Here is a 15,733-nt window from a genome sequence, read left to right as displayed (position 1 = left end):
TCTCAAATTTCTAGATGTTTTATGTAGGCATCAATGGTCGACTCTAGGTGCACATGATTCAGAAGAAACAATCTAGCCTTGGGTCGCGAGGCCAGATTTCAAGCATTAAGCCTTTAATAAACTGACACGTAACTATGCGAGAAGCTTCTTTACATATCGCCGCTAAAAGCACTTTGTGAATTTATTGGACGACAGGCTACAGGCTCTTCGAGGATTTAATGCATATATGCCTTTGCAGAACCGGTACGTCGACGAGAAGGGCAATCAAGCCTTGTAATATACACTTTTCTGAATAATTTACACTCTACTAAAAGGTGATTTTTTTGCCTTGCGAGGGCACAATAGCCGCAGAAGCTCTTGGTGCGCTAGCTAGCGCCACACTACTCTTCAGACGGTTGTTCTTGTCTTTGTAAGAAGGCTCTCTGTGCTTCTTCACGGGCTTTCTCTCTCTGATAGGTGGGGCGCTTGTAGAAGGCTCCTCACGCAAGGATGGCCCACTTGTACTGGATAATGTCTCGCTAGCCTGTGGAACTCTTCTCTTGACTTGACGCTTGCTTCTGTCCTCGCCGAATTCCATTCTTAGAGGCCGACCAGCAATCCTTCTGCAAGTCTTGTCCTTCAGGGCGTTGGTAGGTCCCTCCTCGTTTTTGAAGTCAACAAAAGCGAAACCCTTGCATTTCCCTGTGTCTTGGAAGGTAGCCATTCTAATTTTAACGATTTCTCCACAGTGCTGGAAGTGCTTCTTCAAGAGCTCGTCGGTGGTGTCAAATGACAGGTTTCCCACGAACAAGATTCTAGAAGGAGGGTTTTTAGACATCGAAATAAGATCGTTTTTGTCTGGGCGCCCGTCGAAAGATGCAGAGTTTTTGATAAGCATGTTTCTGCCGTTGAGGTGCGACTCGCTCAAAGCAATCACGGCATCCATTTGTTTTTGAGTCCTGAAGTTCATATGAGCAAAGCCTTTGTTTTTGACCTGTTTTCCGTCATTCTGTGCCAAAGGAAGGTTGACGCGCAAGATGTCGCTCTCTTCGACTCTTGAGTCTGGGTCCAACTCCTTTGTCTTAGCAATGAAGAAACGGCATAGATCCTCCTTTGAAGTGTCAAACGTAAGGTTCCCGATCCAAACGCCGAACTTCTTATCCTTTTTGGCCTTTTGCGAAGCCGAGGATGCGTCTTCTTGAACCTCTTCCTCTCCTTCTTCGACACCCTCCTTTTTCTCGCTCTGTGTCTTTCCTTCGATCTCTTTTTGATACTCCTTCACGGATGAAGGATCCAGGTTGAACTTCTCATTAAGTTCTTCCAAGGTGACTTTTCCCCTTCTCAGCAGTCTCTTCTGTTTCTTGGACAGTGGCACTGTTTGGTTCAAGTCAATTTCAATCTCATCTTCCGCTTTTCTCTTTTTTGTTTGGTCCTGTAGTGCCTTTTCAATCTCTTGCTCTTTGGCACTCTTGTCCTCGACCTTGTCTACGACCTCCTCGGATTTATTGTTGCTAGCCATTTGGTTAGGGGCGACTGTTGCACTTGTAAAGTTCTTCTATCGGAAGTGCTCATCTCATCGCAGCTCATCTCTTTTCCATATCAAATTTTTCAAGCTACCGCCGAAAGTTCAACTTACTTTTAGGAAACGATGATTTCGAAACTAGCGTTCGAAAACTTACAAAAGCATGATTATATTTATACATTCTCTTATTAAATGATTACAGACTTTGATGAGATTAGAGTATTCGGTAGAATCGAAAGTCTAAGAAGGGCATCTGAAGTAAAAAAGAGTAGAATACGAAGGTATTGGCAGTCTCCAGAGATCTTGGGAAACGCATTGCTTCCAGGGAGACGGCCGCTTTCAATGGAAGATCTTCTTGATCTTTGAGAAGAGACCCTTCTTCTTCTTCTTTTCTTTCTCGGCGGGCTTACTGGTAGAAGAGGCTGCTGGCTTTTGTTTCACTGGAGACGCTTTCTTCGCGTGAGCGACGTTAGAAGTTTCCTTGACAGGTTCCTTTGGTGCAGCATTTGTGCTTGGCTCTTCGCGCACAACTGCCTCCTCAGGATTCTGATTCGCCATAGCTTTAGCGGCTGCGGCCTCGCTGGCCTCTTGATACTCAGCGATCTGAGAAGGTGGAATATCCCCCTCGACAATTAGCAACTCTTCGGTCTCGCCAGGGGACGAAGCCTTTGGATCTAATGTCTTGCGAATTAGCTCGGCTTCCTGTTCGGGAGAAGTAATCACACCAATTTCCTCGACTACGTTGACTTTTTGTTCACTAGAGCTCACGTTGCTCTCAAAGGCGTCTGCAGACTCCTTAGGCACCAACTCCGACTCTTTTGGAACACCTTCCACTACATCTGCAGGCTTTTCGTGAGAAGCAGGGGCCTCGGAAATGGCAGCAGATGCGTCAGCAGCAGATGACTTCGCTGGTAGCTTGCCCAATTCGCCTTCTACCACAACAATGTCGTAATCGTTCGCGGGAGATGTGACTTTGGATTTCTGAGAAGCACCTGAGCCAGTCTTTGGTTCGGCAATAGGAGTCTCAGTAAAATCCTTTTCAGCATGCACATGCTCAGCAGTGTCTGGATGGGACTCATCCAAGCCTGTGACTGGCGCAGCTACAATAGTTTCTTCTTGAACCACCTTGCTTGGTTTCGCGTTCTCATCAATAGGCTGAGTGCCAAATTCGTTACTTGGCATTTTCTTGCTATGGTCTTGAACAGTATCGACCTCAGCAACAGCAATTGGAGCAACACCTTTTTGCTGAGGCGCCTCAATTGCCTCGAAAGTGTCGATAGTGTCTTTAGTTGCACCAGCTGTACTTGGTTCTTCTTCGGACACGTCCCTTTCGAATAGCTTTTGACTTTTTCCCTGAATAGGATCTAGGGAAGATGCAAACGCATTGCCCTTCAAGGAAGAATCCTTTTCTTCTGGCAGGGCCTCAACAGCGCCAACGGCAGCGACAGTCGTTGCAACAGCTCCTGCACCCGCAGCAGCTGGAATAAAGGACTTTTGTTCAACGGCGAAAATACCAGCGGCAGCTGGCGCCTCAGAGCCATCTTCCTTATCCTCAGAAGCTAAAGCGACCCCAGAAGTAGAATCAGCATACGCGGCCTTTTGAGATACAAGCGGTGTAGAGATTTCCTCAGAAACTGCAGAACTTGGTTCAACCTCTTTTTCAGCAACTGGGAGCGCTGAAGGAGAAGTGGCTATAGCAGCCACTTCAGCAGGAGAAACGTCGCCAGCCAAAGCCCTAGTGGAAGAGTCGTCATTCTCAGGAACAAGAGCCTTCGAAGATGAAGTGTCTTTCTCTGGCGCTGGAAGTGCAGCAACAACCGGTTGCTTTCCGGACGCCAGAGCAGGCTTAGGCCCCTTCTCCTCGGCTGCTGAGGCTTCCAAAGGTTTCACGTCCTTCTTTCCAGCGGCTAGAGTAGCAGGCGCGCTCTCCTCCTTCAATGTAGGAGATTCAGGAACTGGGGACTCCGAAGCAACATCGTGGTCTCCAGTAGGAATCGCAGCGAAGGCAGCCACTGGGGCCTTAGAAGAGCTCTCTTCTTCGCCACCTTTAACGGCTGGCGATGAGAGATCCTTCTCAACAACGGGGAATTCAGGTGGAGAAATGTTTTTCTCAACAACGGGGAATTCAGGAGGTGAAACGTGCACGCCTTCGTCCGCTGACTTCAAGGGTTCGGTCTCCTTCTCAGCAGGGGTTTCTTCGACAGTAGATGCCTCGCGGTTTTGCTTTTCAGCCAGTTCACGATTTAGCCTTTCATTGAGCTCGTCGGCATCAACGTCTCTAATTTCCGAGAATTCCTTGATTTGAGCAGCATCCTTCACAATGGCGATACCGGGTTCGCCCAATGTCGTCTGGCGGTTTTCGGTCGAAGGCATTACTGTGCTGCTGAACTCATTCTGACGCTGGGTGGGGTTGACCAATGGGTCGAGGTCCGTGGAAAGCGGAGTGTCTTCCCTTGAAGTGTTCGTGGCCGTGGCCGTCTCTTCGGTCTCGTAAGTCTCGTCGTCGGTGCCCGACTTGAGCTCGGAACGCTCCTCAGAAAGAACAGTTCTCTCGCCTGTCTTCTTGTTTCTGCGGATTCTACGCTTAATTTGGATTCTCTTTTTCTTGCTCTTCTTGTTTGAGCGTGGGGCAGGCTGTGCCTTCTGCGGAGCCTGAGTACCCAACACAGGAGCAGCAACCTCCGGAGCCACTAAGTTGAGTCCAATTTCAGGAATTTTGCCGCCGGCAGCGGCTGCCTTGTTGCTGCTTGGGGTAGGCAGCGATGAAACAACTAGGAAGTTGTTCTCGATGCCCTCTGAAGAGTGGTCGACGTCGTAGTTGTCGCTGACCATCCACTGACCGTCAACAATGAACTTAAAATGAAATTTGTTCTTCGAGCTGGGTGGAATTGGCATGGTGATAGCGAAGTCCCCCCTTGGGCTTTTCACCAGGGGCAAGCTTCCACTCCAGTTGTCAAAATCACCAGTCAAAATAACATCTTGCGGGCCTTCAGGCCACCTAAAAGTATACTCTGCCATTGCAATTGCCTTGCGAACTGCAATATTTGTACCAGTCCTTTAGTTTTGAGAGTGTTCTCCAGGGGAATGAAGAGCAACTTCCTATACTTAGTTTTGGAGCAGGGTCTACTTCGCGTAGCATTATGTACGAGCTCCATGAAGTCGCGTATGATAGCCCTCTTTGCGATGCACTTTGGTTATTTATGTCATCGTGTCACGTGTGGTCAAATCTCCGAGTGTGGCAGAAGCATGCTAGCCTCTCTTGTGCTGGGATAGCGGGCCTGAGATGTGCGATGGAGCGGCACTTTTCTTCGTGATGCTAATGCGGCTGCTAGAATTACTGGGCCGCTAGCTCAGGGGCGCGATGCAATTAGTTTAGAATGCGATGCGCGATACTGCAGTTAAAACGGAGTTTCGGTTGGTTTTACTAGTTGGCTTACGCAGCGGGTTTACAAGCGTTCTCACGGCCCTTTGCTACCTCAATTCTTCTGCGAAAGACGCGATGTACTAGAGCAGACACGTTGTTCGATTCCTGCAGTGTAGTCTTGAACAGCACGGAAAGTTGAGCTCGTGATGAGTACATTCGTGGGACTCTAGAGGAGAGAGGCTGCGGTTCTCAATCTAGATGAATGGCGCGTTGTAAAGAGCTATGGGTTTTTGTCGTCCAGAGAATGCAAGGCGCCGCATTCTTCTATGAAGGTTCTTCCAGCTAGTGCAGAAAGGGCTCTCTCGTTGGTATTTTGAGCAGACGACGTTTCATGTTGTGGTGTTCTTGCGGAACGCCTCCAGCATGCCCCCATCCGTCTTTGTTGTTTAATGCAGAAGCTTCCGCCATTGCGTCATTTTCCGTTTCGACAGCCTCGTGCTGAGGGCCGGGCCAGTTAGGGAGACATGTGGGCAGGCAACTGGGAGCATAGCGTGTTGCAGTTTGTACGGCCACTCCTTGGCTTCCTGTCAAATTTCTAGCTACCAACAGCCCCCTAACGCGCCTTTAAGTCGCCGCCAAACTTTTTTGGCTTAAACCTGGGCGTCTTTGTGCAACGGCTAAGACGGAATAGAGGCGAAGAGGAGCTAGTCCATCCTTCGATGAGCTGGAACGCTTTCAGGTACACAAGCTCCCCGTAGATCATCTCGAGAAAGCACGCAGGCGGTGAGAGCGCCGCATCAAGCCGGGTCTGCATTTTCAGGGTGCAGGCTTGAAAGTACCGTGTCCGCCTCGACTAACAATTCTTCCTCTATATGAGCTCGTAGCAACTCCAAACGTTTTGGACTCACGTCCAGACATTAGGTCTGCCAATACATTAAACACTCTTTCTGGGCGGCCTTTTGCATTGCAGACCAAGATCCACAGCGGTCCTGCATGCGAAAACGGCGTTATCAAAAGTCATGATCGGAATCATATAAACGTATCTCACTCATTTTGAGGGCGCTTTAGTCGCACAAGCCAGTCTATCCGTCTGCCATTGTTGGTGCTAGCCGCCAAAAGCATGTTATTTGTCTTAAAACTACCATTGTGACATCCCCGAATTTTATACATCGATTCCTTAATATGCTCAACTTTAAAAAAAACATAAAAAAGTACATACAAATAAGCATACAGCAGTGGCCATAAATTTCAGCGCCTTTTCAAACACTGGTATCGACAATCCCAAGTGCTTGATAAAGAGGCCACCAAGCTTCACGTTTCAACAATTGAAACTTCAGCATAGCACTCTTAGTTATGCGCCCAGAACTGATGCCTCAAGTCTCGTGACTATCAACATGCTTAGGGTCGTTAATTTTTCCACCGCCTTTCAATAAGTTAACAGGGCGTGTGGTCTAGTGGTATGATTCTCGCTTTGGGCGAAATTCGAGTTACGCTTGAATTACAAATCACAAGCATGCGAGAGGCCCTGGGTTCAATTCCCAGCTCGCCCCGATTAATATTTTTTGAATTACTTGGAAGCAGTCCGTCTAAAGGGATTTGGATCAGGTTCACTTTTTGTGTCCTCTCTTAACATATTGTAGTCAATGAGCAGTAAATATCAAGAAACATCCTGAGAATTTGCCGCTCACGCACAGAGCATTCGACCTACGATTCTAGAAAGAACTAGTATGACGCATTATGCCTAAAATTCCTAGTGTCTTCTTACAAAATTCTAAGCACGGCGAAGTCTGGGTTTTCGACACACGCATCGTAGAGTGGAGGCTGGGGGGTAAATGCCTGCGTAAGCTCGAGTTCGGTGGCGAAAAGGTACTCAATGCGGGGTTTGTGGACTTCGAGTCCGTCAAAGAATGTCTCGTAGTGGTGCTCGAAGACCGCGCCCATGTTTATTACGTCGGGAAAGGAGATTTTAGCATCGTGAGCTTCCCGTTCTCAGTGTCCAAGGCGTTTTTCCACGTCAACGGCGTGCTATTGGAACGCAAGCTCGAGGAAGAAAATGCCGTCGGTTCCAAATCTCCGTTTGCAGCCACCAAGCACCGATTCATCACGTTGTCGGACCCATTGAACCTTTTTGGGTCTCTGGTAATTTCGTCGAACCTGCCGGAACAGCAAGATTCGAAAGCCACGATCCTGCATTTCCCCCGCGCGTGGGACGACCACGTCAGCGTTCTGCATGACTGCAATGCGAAGACGCTGTATTTCTACAACTGCAAAATTCTGGCTCCGGCACGGGCGTCGGGGTCTTCCTCGAGCTCCAAGTCCCACAACCACGAGTCTGCGCCTTACCCCGCAAACTCACGGAAGAAAAGCTACGCATCTTTAGCAGGCGATGCGGCGACATACGGCAAAACGTCGGCTTCCAACAAGAGAATGCTGTCCAATGAGCATGGTTCCCTGGCCTCTTCCTCGTCGTCTGTACCGCATGCCACAAACGCTCATCCAAACAACACTGCAACTCTTTCCACGGAGCTCACTAACAACCTGCGAAAGATTTCAATCATGAACAGGCGTTCGGCCTCGGCAACCATGGGCATAGATCTTGACCAGCCCTCTCAAACGACAGGCCCATCACAGAGTCACCCTGGCGTAGACTACATGAAAAGGAGCGCTTCAGCAACGCTAGACCGAATGGGATCTGGTAGCGCGCTGGACATTACTCCTTCTAACAGCTCTCAGTTTTCCCAAGAACTTTTTGATCACGCCGTGCTCACTAAAGATGTTGTTCTCACGAGAATCTCTCAAACCCCCTTATCCATCGATATCTCGCCCAACACACATGTGGAGAGTTGTAGATTTGAGGACAAGGAAGCCATCATTTTACATGATCCTGATTCCCAATGGGGAAAGATCTGGATATTTGACTTGAATTCATCAATGACCGAAAGCATGAAGTTTAAGGCTTTCAATAACACACCTATTGCATTGACCAAAATCATTGATATCAAGTGGTCCCTGATTCGCAACTATTGCATTCATAATTCCAAATTATTGCCTGGATACCTCATGCTCCTCAGCAGTTCGGGCGAAGAAATCACGCTATACAACCCCTTTTTGAATCTGACATCAAACCCTATGCTGATACCTTCCAGGGAGCACGAAAGGGCTCTGTATTTCTCTCGGGAAAACCTTGTCATAACAAGCGAGAAAGCGTCTCCAGTGAATCTAGCCATTCTTCCACAGATTGAAGCCGTGAAACACTGCTTTACTGCGATACGCTACCTATGCGATTCATTCACCTACAACTATATTCTTCTTCTTTGGCAAGTTGCGAGAAGTAGCGTAGGCGAAAAGCAAGCTGCTTGTGCAGACTTTACGGCATTGAAACTCGCACTACTTAGTCTACTGCAGCTGGAACGTTGCCCTGTGAACATAAAAGCGCATATGGAACATATACGACAAAGTCCCATTTTCGACGCTAGATTCGATGGAGCTAGATTCCTGCCCAAAATCGTGATGGGCATGCATCTAATAAGCGAAGAGTATAAGCTGAACCTATTACAGAAGCAGAATGTTGAAATGCTGGAAGGCATTCTCTATTTGTTAACTACTTTGATGAAGTGGCCACGGCTTTGGAAGGAGTTTTATGGAGCTAACGAAAAGGAGGATACATCTTTTGAGTACAAATTATCAAATCGCCACTTTGCTCACCCCCTCGATGAGCCGCCATCGATTTTGAAGTCTTTGTATAGTGTTTCAGATGAAAGCACAATTCCAATTACACCTTTCATCACATTTTCGCGGCTCTTAGAAGACGGGTCTTCTGTTGATCACATTATCACTCCACGCACTAACAAAATATTGCAACTATTTGAGAGTTTAGATGCCATCAAGTTTTCACAGTCAAACCTGCTGGATATTATGAACTCTTTGAACATCGACTCATATGAGCTTGAAACCTACCCACTGGGAGTTTTTGCTCCTTTGAAAAGAGTTTTAAAGAGCGTTGAGAATCACGTCAGTGAAGTAAACACGGGGTCTGATTTTACGTTAATTGACCGCCCTGACCTTCAAAAAAATCAGGAAGTTCTCAAATCAGTGCAATGCGATACAACTCAGACCCGAAAACCTCTTCAACCTCTTGTCAGTTTAGGCCCGAAGGGCCGCGAAAATAGCAAGCTCCAGGGGTGTCAACCGAGAAGCATCAGAACTATAATTGACGACATTCTATGCTTGACTGAAAACCAGCCAAGTGACAATCTTTCAGGTACGAATATCAACGAAGAAGTTGGAGAGGGCCAAGTATTAAAACGCAATGCTTCCTTGATATTTTCTGAGGATCGTAGGTTTTTTGACGTCGTGGAACTTCTGCTCTACAATATACCTCACAAGTTGGCAGTGCTCATAAATGAAAAGAGCTATACAAGGGCACTAAAAAAGAAGCGACTTTTTTCGCAAATACTAGCTTTAAGAACTTTCACATCTGGGATTGGGTGGGGAGCGGTCGCATTTTCAACTGAAAAGCCCTTGGCGACGCAAAAATGGCCACAGCCAAAGATGAATCTCCATTGCATATTCACAGATAAAACAACAGTCACCGTAGATCCTAAGGAATGCGATCCTTCCTTGTTGTCATGGGGTGAGTTTCACGGAGGTGTCAGCTCAGGGCTCCGTATTTCCAGGAAATCGACAGGCATAACAGGCAGTTGGATTACTTTCACCAAACCACCAGAACTCAATGCGCAGCACGGCGGGTTTCTTCTAGGGCTGGGCTTAAATGGACATCTAAAAAATTTAGAGGAATGGCATGTCTACAACTACCTGAGTCCCAAGCAGACACACACAAGTATTGGGCTAATGCTTGGGATGAGTGCGAGCTTAAGAGGCACTATGGACCTCAAACTAACCAAAGTTTTGAGCGTACATATAGTTGCCCTTTTGCCCCATGGATCCAGTGATCTTAACGTGAACTATAGAGTACAAACAGCTGGATTGATTGGTGTGGGCCTTCTTTACCAAAACTCGCAGCATAGAAGAATGAGCGACATGCTATTCGCGGAGGTTTCCTCTTTTGTTAGTATAGATGAAGAAGCGGTACCGGATGAGGGATATAGGCTTGCCGCAGGAATAGCGTTGGGCCTTGTTAATATTGGTGCAGGCGCCAAGGCAGCTGAGGCCCAATTCAAAAAAATGGCTCATGCTGAAACTTATACAAGCGACGAAGACGACGAGGACAGCGAGTTCGCGGAATTTAGAGCTAACAACGGTAACCTTGATCCAAAGATTATCAACGGCCTTATGAACATTGTTAATAGCGTCCATGACACCGAGGAGAGTTGGATGCCAGCAAACTCTCAAATCGGGGCTGTAGTAGCCTTGATGCTAATTTACTTGAAGACTAATAATCGCACTGTTGCGGAGAAACTGGCACCCAGTTCAGAAGAAATAAACCTGAAAGCAAGACCATATACAAGGCCCGAGCTTTATATGTACCGTGAATGGGCGCACCACATGATACTCTGGGATCATATAGCAAGCAACACAGAATGGCTGTTCAAAGGAATTAATATCGCTTGCGCGCTGCAGGTCAATACGGACTTTTTACCAATCTATTACTGCATTGCGGGACGCGCTTTGGCCCTAGGATTGAAGTTCGCCTCGTCAGGAAACAGTGAGGCCCGCGACAATATCCTCGCATTGGTCGACAAACTGCTTCCATTGTACCAGTGCCCTATCGATGCGAGGCTGGACTTCCAATTAACAATCAAAGCTATAAATGTTCTATTGAACGTGCTCCTGGTTTCAGTGAGTATGATAATGAGTGGAACTGGCGATCTGGCTGTATTCAGGAGGGTAAAGTTTCTGCATGAAACAGTTAGCGGCAAAAACTCTGACCTGTTTCGCACTCCACTTCGCAAAAGACAGCAAAAGAGGAACCACACAGAGGACGAGATGTCAGTGGACCTCACGGAAGAGCCGGAAGATGGTGTTCAAGCCGAAGGAAATGACTTAGGCGAGGAACTGGAAGAGGAAGAAGCTAACTCAACGATCAATGAAGAGCTTGAAAGCGACGACGCGAGCGACGAAAGCCGCCGCTACAAGGATGAGGAAAACCACTTCGGAAAGTTCATGGCTACAAGTTTAAGCTTAGGTTTCTTGTTTTTGGGATCCGGTCAATATGCATTCAAAGTTTCTAAGTTGGAAAACTTAGCTTATCTCATTATGTCAGTACTCCCGACGTATATGTGCCCTTACTATCTTCAAGAGACAAAGCACTTCTGGAGCATGGCTGTTGAATACAGAAGCTTGCTAGTTTGCGATTCCAGAACTGGGGCTAGCCTTAACAAAGTCCCTGTTGACGTGACCTTCAAGGGTTCGAAAAGCTCGAACACTTTTTCGACACTAAAAATGGTCTCTCCTTGTCTCCTGCCTGACGTACGGCTCATACGTTCGATAAAGATTCTCTCGCCCGATTACTACCCCGTTTCTTTAGACTTTAGATCAGACGAGGATCGCATCAACTTCTTCAATAATGGCTGTGTTCTTTATGTGCCGCCAAGAGAAGACGATGGAAATGGCTGGCAACAGAACCAGGAGGCCGCCGACAAAAGTTGCGAGGTCAGGCAAATTTTGAAGAAAAAGGTAATGTCCTTGTCTTCACCATCAGCGTCTACATCAAAAAGTAAATGCACTGACGATATACTAAAACATTTGGGACTTGCAAATCAAGAATCGTTAGAAATTGAAAATGAGGTATTGAAATTGAAAGAAAATCAAGACCCCCTTCTTGATGAGAACCTGATGATGTCTTGTCAAAACCAAAGCAAAAGTTACCACCTCGAACTTTGGCGTAGGCGCCACAAATTCTGACCATATATGCTAGTTAGTGTATTGAAAGAATTTATAATGTGTTTATGCTAGGTATAAAAAGTGAGACTCATCACTCTTGGCCGTCTCCTAAGCTTTCTTGAGCCGTTTGACTCGTTTTTCCGAGAGGTTGGCCCATCTTAACGGCTTGCCCAACTTTGATATCAAAGTTGAAATCGCTTGGTGCTTCGAAACATAGTACAACCGTGCTTCCCAACATAAAGCCCCCCATCTCTTCTCCCTTGACCAGTGGAACACCGCCTAAAATAGAGCTTGTATTCTCGTAAGTTGCTTCATAGCAAGTGTGAGGCTTGGTTCTTCTATTGCGTTTTTCGTTTGTGACCAGTTCTTTGTCAAAGTTTAGTTTGATAGACCCAACGTTAGTTGCACCCACTGGTGTCATGCTGAAAAATCCATACTTCCAATGGCCTAGTAGAGCCACACGCTCATTCAATATGAACAGGTTTGGAAAGTTGCGCTGGAAGTAGGGTGCCACCGAAAACAGTTCGCCTGGAAAGTGACGACGAAGCTTGCACACCCAATTTACTGGAGAATGGTAATGGTGGTAGTCCCCGGGTGCGAGGTAGATGACTGCAAAGAAAAGCTTGTTGTTTTCTGGCTTCATGTCAGACATCTTGCTAATATAATGTGTTGAGAGTTGGCTGAGAAGCTTCATGATCTTGGGTCTGGAAGGTGATGCATCCGGTAGCGATTTATCGCCTTCGCTAGTGTACTTGATTTTCTGCAGGTGCGAGCTATCTTCGCCGGGGGTCTCACCAATCATATCGTTGAAAGTGTACGGAATGTTGTTGATGCGTGCAAACTCGATGTGGTCCTTGTCTGCGGTAGCTGAATTCTTAATACTATCGTGAGACTCGCTTCTTGTCATTTGAGGATGCGCGTGGGTCCCAAGAAATTCGCGGACAGAATATGTCATTCCTTTGACCTGCTCTATATCGCCGGTGTGAGCGTCGATCACGCCAAGCTGCAACACCTTGCCATCGCTTGGGCAAACTACCACGTCGTCGCCCGGAGCAACAGGCCGTGTCTCGGGTCTGATGCCACGGTAGAAGAACTCAGATAAGTTTTGGTAGTGCTCTAAAACTGGGTCTTCCATCTCGTCAAGGTTTGCGCCGAACATGGCAGCGTACAGCTTGAAGCTCCATGGCCTCATCCAGACGGGCAGCGTCAACGAGTTTACCTGACCCCATAACCGCGACATCGCATTGAGAGGAAGCGTAGAGTACCAGAAGAATAGCCAGTTGTTGTTAAAAATCTTAATCTTGGGTCCGCGTTTGCGAGCGCCGTTTTCGTCAACCTCATCACCCTCATGGCCTTCGTCAGCTTCCGGCTCTCTTTCCGCAAAGTTAAGTAGCAGACTGCCCAGTACCAGGGTGACTCCTGTGACTACCACCAGCTTCACCACCACCTGCCTATCGTAGCCCGAAATTCGCAGCATGTGGTTTGCGCGCGAGCTGTAGAACCTACGATTCCAGAGGCTCGCTGTGCGGTTGCGGATCCGTGTACCAGCTGCTCCACCTAGTTTGTACATTCCGAGCCGGCTCTTCATTCCGGTCCCTCCTTTCATAATCCCTAGCTTAACGTTCATCATTCTGGGCAATTATCCTTGGTACATTTGCTGATGTTTTGGGTTCCGTCATCGACCCGTCCTGCTTGTGAATTTGGTCTTTTTTCAATTTTCATATGGCGACGCGAAACGAAAGTCACATGCGCTTCATGATCACGTGAAAATGGCCCTCGAGGTTCTGAAAACCCAAGCGTGAAAAGTACGCGATGAGCTCGATAACCGTGCCCATTGAGACCCTTCGCTAACTACTATGCTTTTATATGTGAGCGAAACTGCTGGCAGCGGTGCATGGAGGTTGGTCGAAGTCCTGGAGAAAAAATTCGGGTTCAAACGATGTTTTGCTGAGGGCGGAAGCGTGGACTTAGTGGTGGAGGAGGCGACTGCGAGGTTTACCGAGAACTGGATATTGAGCGGAGAGCTGGGACTCGAAGAGCTTCAAAAGCTCGAAAAGCGCCCGTTCTTTGCGCACATTACGATAGATGCGGCTCTGAAACTGCGCGTGGCTGGGTTCGGAGTCGAGAAGAATGCCGGAACTGGGCCTGCGACGGGCGCTGACGCAACAGCCGGCACTGAAGCAAGCGTAGGGTCACAGCTACAGGCTCTCATTGAACACACCGAACAGCAGTTGGAACGTAACCCAAGTCTACCCTTGGTCCTGGGACGCGCAGACATCAAGTTCTACGTGCGAACCCGCGATAAGCTTGAGTTCGACTGTCTGGCACAGGAGTTGGATCGTCACCTGCGCGAAATCAACCAGGGCCGCGATGTACGCGTACCATACCACAACACCACGCCCTTGAGGCCTGACTGGGACACGTATTTCATGAAGCTCGCCACGCTCGCAGCATCGCGCTCCAATTGCATGAAGCGACGCGTTGGGTGTGTAATCGTGCGCGACTGCAGGGTCATTGCCACAGGATACAATGGTACGCCGCGGCACCTCGTTAATTGCCATAGCGGTGGGTGCCCGCGCTGCAACAATGGCGACGCGCAGCTCCACGCCTGTCTCTGCCTTCATGCGGAAGAAAACGCACTGCTGGAGGCAGGGCGTGACCGGGTTGGCCCTAATGCCATATTGTACTGCGATACCTGCCCTTGCCTGACATGCTCGGTTAAGATCGTCCAAACAGGGATCCGCGAGGTCGTTTACTCGCAGAGCTACCGCATGGATGAAGCCAGCTTCAAAGTACTACAGGAGGGCGGTGTGCTAGTACGCCAGTTCAGCGTTCTGGAAAGTCCTAGGTATACAGTGTTATAGATATTAAAGCTAACTAGTTGCGCGATTTCTCACGTCTCGCGGTAAACGTAGGGACCTGGTCTCTTGACACAGTCAAACTGCATGTTGACCAGGGGCTCGCCATTGAAAAAGAGCTCTGAGTAAACGGAGTCGCCTGGTTTCAGCTCACCAACGCCAGCTGGGGTACCGGTGAGGATGATATCGCCAGGTTCCAGCGACATCATCGTCGAGATGTGCTGCACAATGGTGTGCAGCGGCGTTAGCATCAGGCCGGTTGTGCCGTCTTGCCTGGTGATAGAATTTACCGTGCACTTGAGCCGAAAAGCATCCTGAAGATCCAGGTTTTTGCCTAGTCTCGCTTCCGGAATAAACTTCGACATTGGCAAAAATGTATCGAAGCCTTTTCCAATCGACCAGGGCAGACCTTTGCGCTTAGCCTCATCCTGTACATTACGGGCGGTCAGATCCAGCGACAAGGCTATCCCACTGATAGCGCGGCGCAGTTCTTTGGGCCCGAATGCGCTAGGAGATGCGTTTGAAATGTAGTCACCTATGATCAAGGCCAATTCAACTTCGTGATGCACCTTGACTCCTTCGGGTATCATGATTGCTCCAGGGTTTGTTCCATCGGCATTCAAACCGCGGTAGCTACACTCTGCGTGCTGCCTGGTCTCCTGAGGTGCTTGTTTATCATGCGGAGTGACAATACTTGAGGAGGGCTTTAAGAAGAAGAATGGTTGCTTGGGGAATGGGTTGTTTAGCTCTTTAACATGGGCAGCGTAGTTCCTACCAATGCAGACGATCTTGCGGGCAGCTTTGAGGTACGAATAGTCCATTTTGCTCTGATGGCAGCCCTTGCCCAATTTTTGTTGATGTGTGGTAGTCAAGGAGCCTTTGTGAGAAGAACCAAACAAACGGCTGAAAATTCCAAGATAAGTACAGCCTCGCAGAATGCCGAGGCGCCATCGTCCAGTACCTACAGGACGAATAGGCGCACAGCGGAAGCACGTAAAACAATAAAACCATAGAATTAATATATAAAAAACCTTAAACATCAAACGTCCGTGGCCACCTTTATGCCACTGGGACAAGACCAGCACGATGATCTTGGAGTTAGCGTAGAGATAGATGTCGGTGAAGCAGTAGCCGAGGGGCAGTACTAAGTAAAGCGGCTGAGGGTGA

The 15,733-nt window shown here is 48.1% G+C and overlaps 6 protein-coding genes and 1 non-coding gene across 7 annotated transcripts; 3 read left to right on the top strand and 4 right to left on the bottom strand.

Annotated features, from left to right (window-relative positions):
- Positions 1-307: 307 nt before the first annotated feature.
- Positions 308-1,498, bottom strand: NOP13 (Nop13p; the record flags this gene model as incomplete). The annotated part of the gene is made up of 1 exon (XM_002552040.1): positions 308-1,498. The coding sequence occupies one exon, from the start codon at positions 1,496-1,498 to the stop codon at positions 308-310; it is 1,191 nt and encodes a 396-aa protein (XP_002552086.1).
- A 342-nt stretch (positions 1,499-1,840) lies between these two features.
- On the bottom strand, positions 1,841-4,519 carry MDG1 (Mdg1p; the record flags this gene model as incomplete). The annotated part of the gene is made up of 1 exon (XM_002552039.1): positions 1,841-4,519. One exon carries the CDS (start codon positions 4,517-4,519, stop codon positions 1,841-1,843), a length of 2,679 nt encoding a protein of 892 aa, XP_002552085.1.
- A 1,786-nt stretch (positions 4,520-6,305) lies between these two features.
- KLTH0B06842r lies at positions 6,306-6,415 on the top strand. Its single transcript has 2 exons — positions 6,306-6,341; positions 6,380-6,415. It is a non-coding gene; the product is annotated as a tRNA-Pro (tRNA).
- Positions 6,416-6,602: 187 nt separating this feature from the next.
- APC1 (anaphase promoting complex subunit 1) lies at positions 6,603-11,729 on the top strand (the record flags this gene model as incomplete). Its single annotated transcript, XM_002552038.1, has 1 exon — positions 6,603-11,729. The coding sequence occupies one exon, from the start codon at positions 6,603-6,605 to the stop codon at positions 11,727-11,729; it is 5,127 nt and encodes a 1,708-aa protein (XP_002552084.1).
- Positions 11,730-11,799: 70 nt separating this feature from the next.
- Positions 11,800-13,338, bottom strand: PSD1 (phosphatidylserine decarboxylase 1; the record flags this gene model as incomplete). Its single annotated transcript, XM_002552037.1, has 1 exon — positions 11,800-13,338. The coding sequence occupies one exon, from the start codon at positions 13,336-13,338 to the stop codon at positions 11,800-11,802; it is 1,539 nt and encodes a 512-aa protein (XP_002552083.1).
- Positions 13,339-13,564: 226 nt separating this feature from the next.
- Positions 13,565-14,572, top strand: DCD1 (deoxycytidine monophosphate deaminase; the record flags this gene model as incomplete). The annotated part of the gene is made up of 1 exon (XM_002552036.1): positions 13,565-14,572. One exon carries the CDS (start codon positions 13,565-13,567, stop codon positions 14,570-14,572), a length of 1,008 nt encoding a protein of 335 aa, XP_002552082.1.
- Positions 14,573-14,601: 29 nt separating this feature from the next.
- Positions 14,602-15,606, bottom strand: FMP41 (Fmp41p; the record flags this gene model as incomplete). The annotated part of the gene is made up of 1 exon (XM_002552035.1): positions 14,602-15,606. One exon carries the CDS (start codon positions 15,604-15,606, stop codon positions 14,602-14,604), a length of 1,005 nt encoding a protein of 334 aa, XP_002552081.1.
- Positions 15,607-15,733: the final 127 nt, after the last annotated feature.

This window comes from Lachancea thermotolerans (genome assembly GCF_000142805.1).
Source record: "Lachancea thermotolerans CBS 6340 chromosome B complete sequence".
Taxonomy (NCBI): domain Eukaryota; kingdom Fungi; phylum Ascomycota; class Saccharomycetes; order Saccharomycetales; family Saccharomycetaceae; genus Lachancea; species Lachancea thermotolerans.
The sequence above is the reverse complement of the archived record's forward strand: the minus strand, read 5'-3'. Positions and strand labels throughout refer to the sequence as shown.